At 37.2% G+C, this 17014-nt stretch overlaps 1 protein-coding gene and 1 non-coding gene across 2 annotated transcripts; both read right to left on the bottom strand.

The window, feature by feature from the left end:
* Window positions 1-9125: 9125 nt before the first annotated feature.
* On the bottom strand, window positions 9126-9232 carry LOC116136972. Its single transcript, XR_004129105.1, has one exon. It is a non-coding gene; the product is annotated as a small nucleolar RNA R71 (small nucleolar RNA).
* Window positions 9233-13283: 4051 nt separating this feature from the next.
* LOC116136462 lies at window positions 13284-16037 on the bottom strand. Its single transcript, XM_031422164.1, has 5 exons — window positions 14876-16037; window positions 14135-14762; window positions 13838-14042; window positions 13549-13757; window positions 13284-13446 (listed from the first exon to the last, which is right to left on the bottom strand). Exons 1-5 carry the CDS (start codon window positions 16004-16006, stop codon window positions 13382-13384), a joined length of 2238 nt encoding a protein of 745 aa, XP_031278024.1. The 5' UTR covers window positions 16007-16037; the 3' UTR covers window positions 13284-13381.
* Between the last annotated feature and the right edge of the window lie 977 nt (window positions 16038-17014).

Below are 17014 nucleotides of genomic sequence, written 5' to 3'. Positions count from 1 at the left end.
CTAAGTTTATCTTTGTTGTTGGGTTGCCCTTGGTTAAGTTTGTAAGTTGTTAGAATTTGGTGAAGTCTTGGCGGATTTTGGGAAATGCAGACTTCGCCGTGGCGAAGAATAATTGTCGCCGCGACGACGTAGGCTCTGTATTTTTTCATCGGGGCGAAGATCTGGCTGTTTTTCTTTGTGAAGGTTCTAGAGAATTTTTTATAGGGGTGAAGTGACCATTCTACCCCTAATTAACAGGAAAAGTGGGGAATGAAATGTAAGAAAATTTCATGGAGAATATTTTGGAATAGGGGTGAATTTGTAAAGAATTAAAGGATAAGGATGGAATTTGCAAGTAAGTGTAAGTGCAAAATGGAAAGAAGGCTTAGTTATATGAGATATTAAGGGTTCAAGCACACAAACCCTCTCATTTGCTTTATCCCACATGCCACCTCTACCCCAATTCTCTCATCTTTCCATCAATTTTCCAAGGTTGATTTGAGGGCTTTTGGTTGGATTTCTATAAGGATTTGATCCTAAGTATCAAGAGGTAAGGATTCTTGTTCTATATGAGGTTAATTTAAGTTAGTATGGAATTCTTATGAAGTTTATGCTTAGGATTTGAGAGAAGAAGCAAGTCCAACAAAGATAAAGAGCTTCTAATGGAGGAACTCAAGCAAAGATAAGTGAATCCAACCTAAGTTAAGATTTAAGCAACTAAATGATTTGATATGCTTGTTTATGCTTATGAGCTTGAAATTGATTGTTGAGAATGTTGATGTTGATGAGTAGATGACTTTTCATAAGTAGAAATTGAGCCATGAAAAGTAGAGTTGAGATTGTGGTGACCAAGTGAAGTTTGGTTGCATGTAGAAAGAAATTGAGTACAATATTTGAAGTGTTTTTTTTGGCCATGTTTAGATTTATTGTGGATGTGGCTCCATGAATGGATGGTTTAAGAAAGAAGTAGAGATTTACCAAAGATAGAATTAAAGTATGCATGCATGATGTTTGATGAAATGCCTAAGAGAAGCTTGTGTATAAGTAGAGAAACTTATTTTTGTGCAACATAGCATAATTGCACTTAAGAAAGAAATATAAGCATGAGCCATTCACATGCATATAATGCATATGCATAAGAACTTAAACAAAGAATAAAAAATGTACAATAACAAAAGAAAGAAAGAAAAGCACTAAAGAATTAAAGAAAGAGAAGTGCTAAAGAAGAGAAAAGAATAGGTTGTTGCGATGGAGAACCCGTGGGTGCTAAGAAGAATTTCCCACATACACGTTGCCTTAAGTGAGCAGCATAAGAAGAAGAAGAATTTGTACGACCCGTAAGAGTGTATGTGGATGAGGGTTGTACCGAGAAGAATTCCTACATACACGCCACCTTAATTGAGAGGCCTAAGAAAAAAAAAAAGAATTTGTACGGTCCGCAAGAGTGCATGTAAATGAGGACTGTACTCACTCACATGACCAAGGTTCTGAATCCATGCATCAACCGAGTCCAATCGACAAAGAAAAGAAAGAATAAAAATAAGAAAATAAAGAATAAGAAAGCTTGAGATACAAGAAAAGAAAAGAAAAGAAAAGAAGAGCTTGAGCCAGAAATAAAAGAAAAGAAACAAAATAAGAAATAGAAAAGAAGAAAGAAAATGCATTTCTATGCATTATTGCATGTGCATTGCATTCATGCATATTACTATGATTTTCCTCATGGTTAGTAAGAATAGAAAGAAAGAGCAGAAAGAAAGAGTAGAAAGAATAGAAAGAAAGAACGTAAGGAATTAGAAAGAAAGAAAAGTACAGTGAGAACTAGAAACAGAGAAAGAAAGAAAAAAGAAGAACTAAGAAAGAATGAAGAAGAAAATAATTAAGTAAGGAAATAATCAAGAGAAAGTTGCGTGGATAGAAGAGAAGAGGATTTACTTACTGAGCATTTTTGTGCTCACCCCGTTGTTATTCCATGTTTTGCAAGAAATAGGTGAGAAGTGATCAGATAGACGTCAAAAAGCGGAGAGAAATGGCATCACTGTCCACCATTGCTCAAGTTTTTGTACATGTTATTTTGGTATATGTAAAGAATTATATTTTGTAAGTAAAGAAAAATTTGGACCCAACTACTTTTCATATGCTAAGTATGCATGTTTTCATCGTATATTTTCTAAAGTATACTAGTAGAAAGAAATCATTATATGGGAATCGTTGATGGTTCTGAACCCAGTCCTCCTCAATTTTCCAGTGCTAAAAATAAGGCCCAGGTATTCTTAATTCTGCTTATGTAGTTTGGCAGTATAAGAACCAAAAGGTACTTGGCTGGATTGTTTCTTCTCTATCTCCTGTGGTGATTTCCACCATTTATGGCCTTGAGACCTCTTGGCTTGCTTGGCAAGCCCTTGGTGCATGATTTGCTGCGCCCTCCACGTCGCAGATTTCTCTCATTAAGAGAAAGTTACAATCTGTACAGCAAGGCTCCATGTCTTGCCAAATTTTTTTGGATGAGGTTAAATCCCTTGCTGATGAATTATTTGCCGTTGGGAAACCAATTGATGACTCTGATTTAATTACACCATTAAACAATTCTAAAGTGATAATGGTGGCGAAAATTGTTCTAACATTTTTAAGCAATTTTTAACTTCGAACGGAATTTTTCATCGCCTTTCATGTCCTCATACCTCACAACAAAATGGCCTCGCTGAAAGAAAACACCGTCATATTATGGAAGTGGGATTCACTCTCCTTGCCCAATCTAGCTTACCTAAGCAATTTTGGGTTGATGCATTTCTAACTTCTATTTTTATCATTAATCGATTACCTACCAAGGTTCTTGATTATTCATCACCATATGAACGTCTTTTTCATCTTCCCCCTGACTTCACATATTTTCGTTCTTTTGGATGTCAATGTTTTCCCTATCTTTGCCCTTATACACCTGATAAATTGTCTTATCGTAGCACACCTTGTATTTTCATAGGTTATTGCTCTAATCACAAGGGTTTTTGGTGCTTTGATCCATCCTCCAGGTGGGTGTATATTTCTGGGAATGTGATTTTTTACGAAGGCATATTTCCAGCTTATGAACAATCCATCTTCACTGACTCTGCTAGTTGCGTGGACTCCGCAGGTAATTCTCATGCTTTGCTCTTCTCTCCTCCCTCACACATTTTTCTTTCTTCCCCTGTTTCTTCTCCTAGTCCCGTTTCAGCATCTTCTCTTTCTATTCAAGATACCATCTCCCCTGCACCTATCCTTCACTCTTCTACACCTATTCTCAACTCTAGTCAACCCTCGTCTCCTTTAGACTCCTCCTCGTCTCCTCTTTCTTCACCTAGCCTTTCCCCTACTACCCACGATAGTGCACATTAAGATCACCAAGACAGAGCACCCTCCCTTCCTATTCCTCCTTCTCATATGACTACTAGATTGCAGATTGGCCATTCTAAGCCCCGTACCTTTCCTAACTTCCACCTATATTACTCTACTCATCTCCCTTTCTGAACTTTGCATGCAGGTGTGGTCATATCTAAGCCTCGTACCTATGCTCAAGTAGCATCTATACCTGAGTGGCATGCGACAATGGACAGTGAACTTTAGGCACTCTTGAAGAATGAAATGTGGTCGTTGTGCCCTCGCCCTCCTGGTAAAAATGTGGTGCCTTGCAAATGGGTATTTAAACGCAAACATAGACCCGATGGCAGCATTGACCATCACAAGGCCAGATTAGTAGCAGTTGGTTATCTCTAGAGAAGTGGTGTTGATTTTCATGACACGTTCAATCCAGTTATCAAACCCTCTACTGTCTGTATGGTTCTTGCACTTGCAGTGTCCTTTAACTGGGATATTCAACCACTAGATGTTTCTAACGCCTTTCTCCATGACATTTTAGAAGAAGAGGTCTATATGGCACAACCAAAAGGTTTTCAGGATCCGGTGCACTCCCAGTTTGTTTGTAAGCTTCATAAATCCCTTAATGGCTTGAAGCAAGCACCTCGAGCTTCGTTTAATCACCCATCTATTGCCTTGCTCTCTCTTGGTTTTCATAGTTCATAGGTTGACCAATCGTTATTCACTTATCACCAAGACTGGATTCATGTGTTTTTATTAATGTATATGGATGGTATTCTTGTCACTTCCAATAACCAGGACTTCATTACATCTCTTATCTCTAACCTGCAACTTGAGTTTGCTTTGAAGGATCTCGGCCAGTTGACGTATTTTCTGGGTATTGAAGCCACATGCAACTCTTCCGGTTTGCATCTTCGACATGTATCATTGATTTGTTAGAATGTGTAAAACTCCTGGAATCGACCCTATCAAGCTCCTTGTGTCTCGAGCTCCAAACTGTCTAAATTTGATGGAGCTCCTCTTCTGGATCCATCTGAGTATAGACAAACCGTAAGTGCTTTGCAATATTTCACCCTTACACGCCCCGCATCGCATACTCAATAAATCAGCTTTGTCAACACATGCAAGCTCCCACTTCTACCCATTGGATAACAGCCAAATGAGTGTTACAGTACTTGAAGCAGACACTCGATTTTGGCCTCTTCTACAAACCGGGTTCTTTTTCTATTAATGCTTACTGCGATTCCGATTAGGCTGGCGACCCTAACGACAGACGATCAACATGTGGCTATGGTGTTTATGTGGGTCCTAATCTCATCTCTTGGTCAGCCAAGAAATAACTTGTTGTCTCTAAATCTAGTATGGAAGCGGAATATCGATGCTTAGCTTTTGTCACGGCTAAGGTATGTTGGCTACGCATGCTCTTGTGTGAGCTGCAAATTTCACTTTACTCGGCTCCCATTGTTTGGTGTGATAATGTCAGTGCTCTAGCTTTTGCCTCCAATCCAATCTTCCATGCAAGATCCAAGCATATTGAAATGGATTACCACTTTGTCCGAGAAAAGGTGGCAAACTAAGACATAATCCTACAACACGTCCCTTCTTCATTGTAACCTGTGAACATCTTTACCAAAGGTCATACGGCTGAGAGGTTCTGTTTTCTTAGAGACAAACTCTCAGTGTTGGAGCTCCCTGCTGGTTTGCGGGAGAATGATAAGGATAAGGACCACAATATTCAAACTGAACAGATTGTGGCTTAATGTTGAAAACATTATGGATGTTACGGCTTGACGTTGAAGACGTTGTGGTGCATCTTGGCATAGTCCTCTGTTTATATTTTAAATCCCTAGTAAATCTTATCCCTTGTAACCAACACATAGATATTTCTCTTATCTCTTGTAACAACTTTAATTATATATGCATAAGACTACACTCGTCTCTGGTAAGTAAAACCAGAGTTATTCCAATTCTTTCAAGCCAGTCATTCGTGACTCAATGCATTGACAATTAACAAAATTAAAATGGAGAAGAAGAAGCTTTGAGGCCGATGCGATTGTGAAAAGACTAGTAAACTATTTGTATGCTGTTCTGGGGACTTATAACGGAGCTGCAGTGTGGCATCATTTGGTAAACATAACATTAAATTGGATCCACAAAATTAAACTGGCAAAATAATTATACCAACATATATAATAGTGGCTATTAAATTTCTTTGAAGTTTTGGCTATATTTGCACTATGCTTTTCTGATTTCCAAGTGATAATAACTATGTATTAACTATAAAATTTTGATTGAATTAACATAACTATGCGAATTTAAAATGATGAAGAACAAGGCTATATAATATTACCCCCTTTAATAATGTTAATGACAACGTAAATTTGGTGGACATAGCAAAATTGTAGTAACTAATCACTTTGTATATAGTTTGTAAATCAATTGGTAATATTAGCTAAGTGTTAAAGGCAATAGTTATCTACAAGAAGATCAACCATGTCATTTTAATCATAAAATAGGATTTTCAAACTACAATGTTAGAATAAATAAAAAGTTCAATGTAATGAAAAAGAATAAAAAGCTTTTTGGTAATTATAAATGTTGTAAATATCCCTCACTAATCCTAAGCAAACACCAACACAATCAATCTATCAAAGCAGAATAAAATCATATCAACACACAGTATTTACCGTGGTTCACTTGTTCAATATTGAACAAGCTACGTTCACGTTGAGCTCCAGAATATGGATGCTTGTTGCACTTACTATTATTATCAGGAACGATTACAAATACTCAACCACTCTTCCCTTACAAGATTCCCTATCAAGAACTACCCAGACTTCAGACTAATATTGGTAAATCTATAGCCCAAACAGAGAACTTAACACCAGATTCTCAACTCCATAAAGAAACGTAACTCTAATGGACAGATTATCAGCAGATTTACACACACACACACACAAAGCCTTATTCTTGAACCCTAGCCAAGTAATTTGGGGAAGATTTCAATCGAGAGAGAGAAAGCCTACTGCGAATGGAAGAGACTTCAGCTTTTATAGGTTTGACCAGTCTTCTGTTTTTAGCTGTCAGATCTCTTACAAACCAACGGTCGCGATGCAGAGTAAACTTAAGCCAATACGACAGTGTATAAGGCTTCACTTATAACAATCTCTACCTTGAAGCCTTATCCCTTCCTCAAACAACATCATACAGGTGCAACAAGCAATTCACATACTCCTTCTCAACTCTGTGAGTTCAGTTGATGTGAAGAAGGTTCAAGCAGTGCTTGAACTTTGCAGCAGTTACAACTTTTGTTCCCATATCAGATGAGTTTTCTTTGATTGGAATTTTTAGTAGATTCAGGCTTTCTTTTGAGATTTGATCTCAAACAAAGTGGTACTTGACATCTACATGTTTTGTCCTCTCATGATATACGGGGTTCTTACTTAGATGGATAGCACTTTAACAGTCAAAATACACAGTCACAAGTCCATCCATCAAGTTTGCCTCTTCCAAGATCCCCTGTAGCCATATTGCCTCCTTGAATACATCAATCACTGCCACATACTCAGCTTCTGTTGTGGACAGTGCTACCAATGGTTGAAGTTGGGATTTCCAGCTGATGCAATTTCCACCTAAGGTAAAGTAGTAGGTTGTGGTGGACTTCGATAAGAGCTTGAAAGTATATATTTTGTTAGTGATTTAATTGGATTATTTGTGAAAAAATGTGTTTAAATTGTTGTATTTGAATAAATTCTTTCATAAACACCTTTTACGGGATCACTGGTGTATTTTGAACAGATATGTGAAGGGAAAAGAATGATGTCGATGGAATTCATGATGCGTAGGAATAAATGGTACAAGAAGCGACCTTGAAACGAGAAAGTTGTGATGCGTCAAAGATATAACGTAAATCTGGAAATCCTTTAAGATGGGCGTGCTTTGATGTTTCTGTCATAACTTGAGCTGTGGAAATCGGAATTTGATGATTTTGATGGCGTTGGAAAGATTATTCAGAGAGCTAAAAAGTTCATGTTTATGACTTTACCAAATTCTGAAGATCACGGATGCCTTGGACAGAAAGAACGATCGCCGTAGGGACTGTTCTTATTACCGCAATGATGGGTCACGGGCTTGTTATGTTAATACATTATCCTAATCCGAATCTGAATGGGCTAAGGCATTTTACCCTTTTCCTAAGTAAGATCAGAATCCTAGAATATAAATAAGGGTCTTTAAGAAGTTTTTAGAGAGTTTTAGAGAGAGCGAGAAGGATGGCTACTAGTTTGGAGATCGGGATTCTTGAAGCTCTCGTTCACCGATTAGAGAAGTGTTTACATTTTTCTTTCTGAACTCATGTTATTGTATAGAATGATGGTTTTCATTATTGCAACTATGCACTAAATTTCTTTTCTAGGGCTAAAGACGTAGCCCAATTTATGAATATGTGTTAACGTTATCTTTATTAATTTCTTATTGAGCATCAATTCTAAGTTTTATTATTATGTGTAATGCTTTCAATTCTTAAAGATCCGAGGGTTGAATGATATCATGGGTTGGGTTGAGATCGAGAGATGAAACTTGATTTGTCTAAGGTAATAAAACCATAAATTGAGCGAACTCTAGAGATAGGTTACCGTGATCTATGAGGATTTGGTAAATTCTATAGAACTTAATGATCTCTTAGCTTCTAAATCCAACTTAGAGATATTTTGGATTGTTGTTTAAGGGTTAATTCATTAATTGTTCGAGAGAAAATTAGGGGAATAATAGGGAGTTTGGCCTTTAGAATAAGCTTAAATAGGTTAGTAATGATTGTCAATACATAGGATTAAATTGGTGTGAAATCTGTGTCCTAGGGTTGGGCCATATTGATTTTTATACCAAAGTGATTCTAAAATTCTGATTTCATTTAGATTTTAATTTGCTTTCTTTTTCAGTAAAGTCATCCATAACGTTCTATTTCATCAAATAGCAATAAAATAAACTAGTTTGGTACTTGGTAGGTAATTCTCTTGGGATTCGACACTCGTTTACTCGAGCTTTATTAGTTGCACAATTTCGTACACTTGTGAATAGCCTGTCAAGTTTTTGGTGCTGCTGCCGAGGAACTCTTTCATTTTACCAATATCAATACAAAATATTTAGTTGCTAATTTGATTTGTTTATTTTTGTTTAGTAATTAATTTTTATTTTTGTTTGTTGTTTTCAGCTAGAATCTAGAGAGTTTACATTCAAGAGGTCGTGGTGATCTTAGTCCACTAGATTTTGAGATCGAGAGAACTGCTAAACAGTTAAGGAAAGAAAAGAGGCAAGTTGACTATGAAAAATCAATGGCTAACACAGGAATTGGGAATCCCAATATGGGAAATCAAGAGAATAAGAATGAGGATACTTTAGGGGGAAATGCAAATGGTGGAGCAATAGTGGTTCAGAGAGCATTGAAGGACTACTCTAGTCCTTCTATTGATGGGTGCTATTCTAGCATCAGGAGACTACCCGTTCAAGCGAATAATTTTGAGATTAAGCTAGCAATTATTGGAATGATTCAGTAGTCGGTCCAATTCGCAGGGTCACCTAATGATGATCCCAACCTGCATATCACAAATTCTCTGGAGTTGTGTGACACATTCAGGTATAATGGAGTGTCCGATAACGCGATTAGGCTAAGGCTTTTCCCATTCTCTCTTCGGGATAAAGCCAAGGCTTGGTTGATTTCTCTGCCATCTGGGAGCATCACGACATGGAACGAGTTAGCTCAAGTGTTCCTCACTAAATATTTTCCACCTGCCAAGTCTACCAAGCTGAGGAGTGAGATTACCAACTTTTACCAATAAGATTTAGAGTCATTGTATGAATCATGGGAAAGGTATAAGGATCTCTTATGGAGGTGCTAGCACCATGGTTTACCAATCTAGTCGCAAGTGCAAACGTTCTACCAAGGGTTGCTACCAACTATTCAAGCTATGATTGATGTTGCAAGTGGGGGAGCGTTGAACAATAAAACACCAGAGGAAGCATACAATCTGATCGAGGTAATGGTGAACAATAACTATATGAGGACTCCAGAGAGAACTCTAATAAGGAAATCAGCGGGAGTGCACAAAGTTGACGGTTACACTGCATTGGCTGCTCAACTTTCGAACATCCAGAAGCAATTAGGTAATGTGTTGAAAGCAAATGCAATTGAATCTTCTTCTCTAATATGTGACCTTTGTGCAGGAAATCATTCATCAAAGGATTGCCAAGAAGGGAACCTGTTTGCTCAGCCTGAACAAGCCAGTTACGTCAATAATTTCCAAAGGGGGCAAGGGAATCCATATTCCAATACATATAATCCAGCATAGAGGAAACACTCGAACTTTTCATGGAGCAACAACAATGAGCAAAAACAAGCTCCTGTTTTTCAACCTCAAGAGCCAAAATCTAATTTAGAGAATATGTTGGCCAAGTTCATTGAAGAGACAAGCAAGAGGTTTGAGAAGACTGATGTCCTGGTTTAAAATCAATCAGCCTCTATTAGGAACCTTGAGACTCAGATTGGGCAAATTCACAACATATTAGCGGGAAGAGTTCAAGGAGTTTTGCCGAGTGATACAGAGAAGAATCCCAAGGAACAAGCGCATGCAATCACCTTGAGGAGTGGACGAATTTTGAAAAATTTAGAGAGTGAAAAACCCAGGCAAGAACAAGACCTGAAGAATGAGCAGAAGGATGATCGTCATGGCAGTGATGATGGTGGCAGCGACGAGCGTGAGAATGCAGAGTAATTCATCAGAAACAAGGACAATCGCCGCCGCGATGAATCCGGTGGCGGCGGCGAGCGTGATCATGGTTGCAATATGTCAGAAATTTTGAATAATTTCCGCGGTGATGAATCTTGTGGCCGCGGTGAGCGTGCATATGAGCAGTTACTTCCTTCAAGCCAAGCAACCCTTCCATACCCACAACGGTTGAAAAATCAAAAGCTCAATAAGCAATTTGGTAAGTTTATTGACATGTTTCGAAGTTTACATATTAATATCCCTTTTGTTGATATGCTAGAACAGATGCCCAAGTATGCGAAGTTTCTGAAGGAGATCTCCACACACAAGAGAACTAGTGTTAACTTAATGCCGTTTTCCATCTACAAGAGGCTTGGATTAGGAGAAGTGAAGCCAACCACCGTGTCTCTTCAATTAGCTGATCGATCGATAACATATCCTAGGGGAATGTTAGAAGATGTCTTGATTAAGGTAGAAAAACTGATTTTCCTAGTAGATTTCATAGTGTTAGACATGGAGGAAGATAGGGAGATACCTTAAATTTTAAGACGACCTTTTCTAGCAACGAGTAGAACATTGACAGATGTCCACCAAGGGAAATTAATCTTAAGGGTAGAAGATAAGTAAGTAGAATTTGATGTTTTTGAATTTATGAAGCGTCCATCTGAACTAGACTCATGCTTTAAGATTGATGTTCTCGACACCATAGTGGAACAGAATTTTGAATAGAGTTGCCCCATTTTTCCTTTAGAGAATTGTTTGATGAATTCTAGAGATCGGGAGGATGAAGTTGATAGTTAGAAAGAGAGAGAGAAGGACGGCTACTAGTTTGAAGATTGGGATTCTTGAAGCTCTCGTTCACCGATTAGAGAAGTGTTTATATTTTTCTTTCTGAACTCATGTTATTGTATAGAATGATGGTTTTCATTATTGCAACTATGGTAATGCTTTCAATTCTTAAGGATCCGAGGGTTGAATGATATCATGGGTTGGGTTGAGATCGAGAGATGAAACCTGATTTGTCTAAGGTAATAAAACCATAGATTGAGCGAACGCTAAAGATAGGTTACCGCGATCTGTGAGGCTCTGGTAAATTCCATATAACTTAATGATCTCTTAGCTTCTAAATCCAACTTAGAGATATTTTGGATTGTTGTTTAAGGGTTAATTCACTAATTGTTCGAGAGAAAATTAGGGGAATAATGGGGAGTTTGGCCTTTAGAATAAGCTTAAATAGGTTAGTAATGATCGTCAATACATAAGATTAAATTGGTGTGAAATCTGTGCCCTAGGGTTAGCCATATTGATTTTTATACCAAAGTGATTCTTAAATTCTGATTTCGTTTAGATTTTGATTTGCTTTCTTTTTCATTAAAGTCATCCATAACATTCTATTTCATCAAATAGCAATAAAATAGACTAATTTGGTACTTGGTAGGTAGTTCTCTTAGAATTCGACACTCATTTACTCGAGTTTTATTACTTGCACGATTTCGTACACTTGCGAATAGCCTGTCAGACTTCCTTGAATCTCGATCTCTTGCAAAATCAGAGTCCACACCCAACAAGATCAAGTGTAGGGGTTCTTTTATAAAAATCTAATCCAACATGCATTGTAGTGTTAATGTATCTGAGTAACCATTTCAAAGCAACCTAGTGTTCTATTCCTTGATTAGACATAAACCTACTTAATAATGATATTGCGAAGGAAAGGTCAGGCCTAATGCTTATCATGGAATACATGACAGATCCTATGACACTAGAATAGGGTATATTTTCCATTTTAATCCTATCTGCATCAATTTTGGGGGACTGCATTTTGCTCAATGTAAAATGTCTTGTTAAGGGTAAGTTGATAGTTTTAGCATCAGTCATTCCAAACCTAGATATCAGTTTCTGCAAATATGGTAATTGATGAAGCTTTAATCTATTTGACTTTCTATTCCTATTAATCATCATCCCTAAGATCCTTTTTGCTGACCCTAGATCTTTCATATCAAACTCAGTACTCAATTTTGCTTTTAGTTCTTCTATGTGAGATTTAGACTTGCTTATTAACAACATGTCATCTACGCACAATAATAAATACATTAGCATGTTATTAGTGCAGGCAAAATAAAAGCAGTTATCATATGCACTCCTAATGAACCCAATTCCCACTATGAATGAGTCAAACCTTTTGTATCACTGCATAGGGGATTGTTTGAGTCCATACAAGGACTTATGCAGTAGACAAGCATGATTGCGTAGGTTTCTATCTCTAAACACCATTGGTTGACTCATATATATTTTCTCTTCTAATTCACCATGCAAAAACGTAGTTTTAACATCCAATTGTTCTAATTCTAAGTCATAATGTGTCACTATAGCTAGCATTAGCCTAATTGTTTTAAACTTAACCACATGAGAGAAAATTTCTGTAAAGTCGATACCTACCCTTTGTGTGAAGCCCTTTGCCACCAGTCTGGCTTTGTATCTTGGATGATCTGTGCTTGTTAAGCCTTCTTTTAGTTTGTAAAGCCATTTGCAATCTATTAGTTTCTGGTTAGCACGTTTTGGGACTAGAGTCCAAGTTCTGTTCTGTTTTAGGGACATCATCTCCTCCTTCATGGCTTCTAGCCATTTTTTACTGTCTTTTGAACTCATAGCTTCTTGGTATGTCTCTGGTTTAGACCTTAGTGTCTTTACCCCAGCAACAAGGGCAGTGTAGATCAAGTCAGCATAACTATATTTGTTTGGGGGCCTTATCTCCCTTCTGACTCTGTCTCTTGCTAACTGGTATTCTGCGAGGTTGTCATTCTGGTCTTCATCATTGATTTCAGGTTGATTATCTTCTTCATATTGGTCCCCAATGTTTGGCAGTGTGGGACTTTTTGGCAATGTTTTAAAAATCGACCCGGGACAAAACCCGGCAAGATGGCCGGGTCCCGGGTCGACCGGTTTAACCGGTCGAACCAGTTGGTTCAACCGGTGATGTCATCATGCTGACGTCACAAAAACACTGTTCACAGAACCTGTATTTCCCAGATTTTGCTCCAAATCATAAATTCTAGTATAAAAACTCCTTAACAAAGCATTATCATACACCATCACATCAATAATACAACAAATTTCAAATCAAACTAACAAGATAAATGAAGAAAAATCAAAAACCACATAATAGTTGTTTCAACTTTCAACTTTCAAGTTTTCAACTTCCAAATCAACACTTCAACATTCTAACCAAAAATGATCTTCACCGAATGGTCTTCAATCCATCATTCCATCCTCAATTAAAATTCACAATTCATAATTCACACACCACCTGATAGAGGATCGTCATCATTATTAACATCGGCGACATCGTCTACAAAAAATTCTAGCAAAAAAGGAAAACCATAAGTTAAATTTTCCCATTTAAACTAATTGAATATAAACTAGATAATACCAAATTGAAATTGCTTAAAAAATTGTAAATAACCTTCTGAAGCATCTGCTGAGTCATAATAAGAAAGGTGATCACCAGATTCACCACCATCTATAGGAATAGCTCCTTCTCCATATAATGATTGTTCCAATTCTTCATAATTAAGCTCACCAACCTCCTCTTCCTCATCAACTATCCACCATTCAGTTTTATCAATACTCTCATAATCAATAGGATCATATGTAATTTTCTTGTAACAACTCCTGAAATAGAAGAATTAAATATTCAAATCATGACCAAGAAAGACATCAATAAAAATAAAAAAATGAAGAAGGCTTTATACCTATTTTGCAAACGCAAGTTATAATGAGTGAAAACCAAATCATTCAACCGTGGATGCTCCAATCTGTTCCGCTTTTTAGTATGTATGCGTTCAAAAACACTCCAATTTCGCTCACATCCGGAAGAGGCCGAAGTTTGACTTAGAATTTTGATTGCAAACTTTTGCAAATTTGGAGCACTAAAGCCAAATGTCCTCCACCATTCATCTAATTGAGAATAAAATTATAAATTACATTAGAAATAAACACAATTTCATAACTTAAAAATTAAACTTAAAAAGTTAATAACTATTACATACCCGGCCGTGTAGTTTTGCAAGTTTGAAGAGCAAGCTCACGAGAAAAACTTTCCAGACGGTCTCGATATAATCTACTCTCCTCCAGTAACTTTGTCTTGCTCATTTTGAATGCACCTGCTTTATTGTCAATAGTGTCAAGAAAACCATACATGACCTCAGGTTTTTTGGAAAAAGTATCTTCGTCATATTTGAAAGCAGGATTCAAATAGTATGCTGCTGCATGAATATCACGGCGCAACATCCTATCCCAACGCATCTTAATAATTGTTGTATAAGGCTTGTACAAATTTTTCTTGTTCTTAAACAGCTTCTTGATACCCATCCTCGTTCTGTACATGCCATCATACACATATCCTATTGAAGGCCTCTCATCTGAGTCTACAATCCGGAGCATACGCATCAATGGACTCACAACTTTAGAAATTATACCAATGTCATCCCAGAACCGGTTATCTAGAACTATGGAAATAAAGGCTTTGCCTTTATTAGTTTTTGCATATCGAGACTCCACAAAAGTTCTATCTGTCACTGTAGATTGCAAGTCATGTTTGTGCTGATGTAGGCTGCTCAATGCAATGAAAGTAGTGGCAAAACGGGTTGCACCTGGGCGTATAATTTCTGTCCAACCCTATTCAAGTGATAGACAATAGATGTTAGTACTTAATAAATTATTAAAAAGTGTACATATATAATATGTCTTGACAATGTAAATTATAAACATATGAAGTAAAAGTATATAACCTGTTTTTTCCTCAGCAAAGCTAGCACAAATGAATGATTATACACAAACTTTGTAACCTCAGATGCACGTGTCGAAAGGTTGACTATATGACTCATCTCAGCTATGTCTTTCAACGTCAAATTAATGCAATGTGCTGCACAAGGAGACCAAGTAATACTGCTATATTTGTCAGTCAACAACTTTCCAGCCGCTTTATAATTTGCTCCATTGTCAGTGACAAGATGGACAATATTGTTTGGTCCAACCCATAAAGCTATTTCCTCAAACAAGCTACACAATGTTGTAGCATCCTTTACAACATCTGAAGCATCCACTGATTTCACAAAACACACTCCTTTAGGACAGTATACTAGGAAATTAATCAACGACCTATGTGAATTATCCGTCCAACCATCAGCCATTAAAGTACATCCAACATCCTCCCAAGTTTTCTTGTAACTATCAACAAGTAATTGCACTTCTTTCCTTGCATCTCTCAATAAATTTACACGCAAATTATGATAAGTTGGGATTTTATACCCAGGACCAATAGCAGCTATAGCATCCGCCATAGGTTGAAAATAAATTGAATTAATAACATTAGTTGGAATGCAAGAATCATAAAATAACCTTGCAACAGCCATGTCCGCTCTCCACTTAGCTTCTTTTCCGGCTAAAACACTCCTAATTGAGGGCTGAGACCCAGCCTTAGTCCTCGGAGCAAAATAGTCACCTATCCCAATAGATTTTTTTCTCTTAGAGCTTGAAATTGAAGTTGGAGTTGGAGCTGGACATGGAGAAACCTCTTCACACTCTTGATCTTCATCTAACATATCACCCTCTTCTTGTTGTACACTAGCTCCATAAGGATTGACATTCTTACGAAGTTCAACTTTTTGTTTATTCTTGGCCCCAATTTCATTTAGTGCTTCTCCAATCTTGAATTTAACATCGAAAGGAACTTTAGGGCACTTTCCAACTTCTCCCTTTATACCCGCTAGATGCAATTTCACTCGATAAATTCCTCCACCTCTAATTATCTTGCCACAGTAAAGACATGTTAATATCTTCTTCCCATTTTCATCCACGCTCTCATTAACATGTGCCCATGCTATATCATTTCTTCCTCGAAAAGTTTGTGAAACATCCATGGAAGCAGATTGTTGACAAGACCCAGATGATGACATCTCAACCGACAGGCTGTAAGTTTGTAACATCAAAATATATATGTAAGCTAATGTAGTGAACTGACTGAACTGAAACAAACAAACTTACAACTTACAAGTCCATATACCCTTATTTAAAATCTGACAAGTCCATATACCCCTATTTAAAATCAATAGAAGAAACTGACTATCAATAGAAGAATCAATAATACAAATCCATTATCCATATACCCCTATTTAAAATCTGAAAAGCAAGCTAGATTGTCCTTTAGGTTTAGGGTCACTAATCATCACCACTCGTTAGCATTTTAGTTGCAGTATTTTATAATTCAATTATTACAGACTTTTTAATGAGTATAAGTGTTTTGAATCAAACAAGGGCAAGGAAATAATGTGGAACAATTGGCTAAAACTTGTCTCGGTACAACTCTTATTTGGGGTTCAAAACTTCAAATTATTAACATGTGTTCAACAATCAATACTTCAACTTCACTTTACATCAGCATCACAAATGAAGTCAATCAATGGCAATATAAACTGCAAACTTGCAAAGTTATAAACTATAAACTATAAACTATAAACTATAAAGTAAAGTATAAACATTGTAAAAAACTAAAAATGAAAATACAAATCAATACCTGGTGTTGGTAAAGACTGAAGACAAGCTGCCGTTGATCGTTGGAGAGGTGGAGCTCGACGGCGACGGATGAACAGTTGAAGATTGAAGTACTAAATAGAGCAGAACTGCAGATTGCAGAAGAGAAGAAGAGAACGCAACTGCCCACAGTTCGTCAGTTCCTGAGCAAGAAGAAGATGACAATGACGGTGTAGCTTCTTGATCGACGGTGACGGAAGAACAGAGCAGATCGATGGTGAAGAGAGGACTGAGAACAGATCACGCGGTACCCCAGCAGCCCAGTTGATGACGAGCTATACAGTTGACAGTGAAGGCTAATGTGACGAGATTCGAAGATGAACTGGTGAAGGGGAGAC

This window comes from Pistacia vera, unplaced genomic scaffold, assembly GCF_008641045.1.
Source record: "Pistacia vera cultivar Batoury unplaced genomic scaffold, PisVer_v2 Contig109, whole genome shotgun sequence".
Taxonomy (NCBI): Eukaryota; Viridiplantae; Streptophyta; class Magnoliopsida; order Sapindales; family Anacardiaceae; genus Pistacia; species Pistacia vera.
This window is presented reverse-complemented; position numbering and strand designations above follow the sequence as displayed.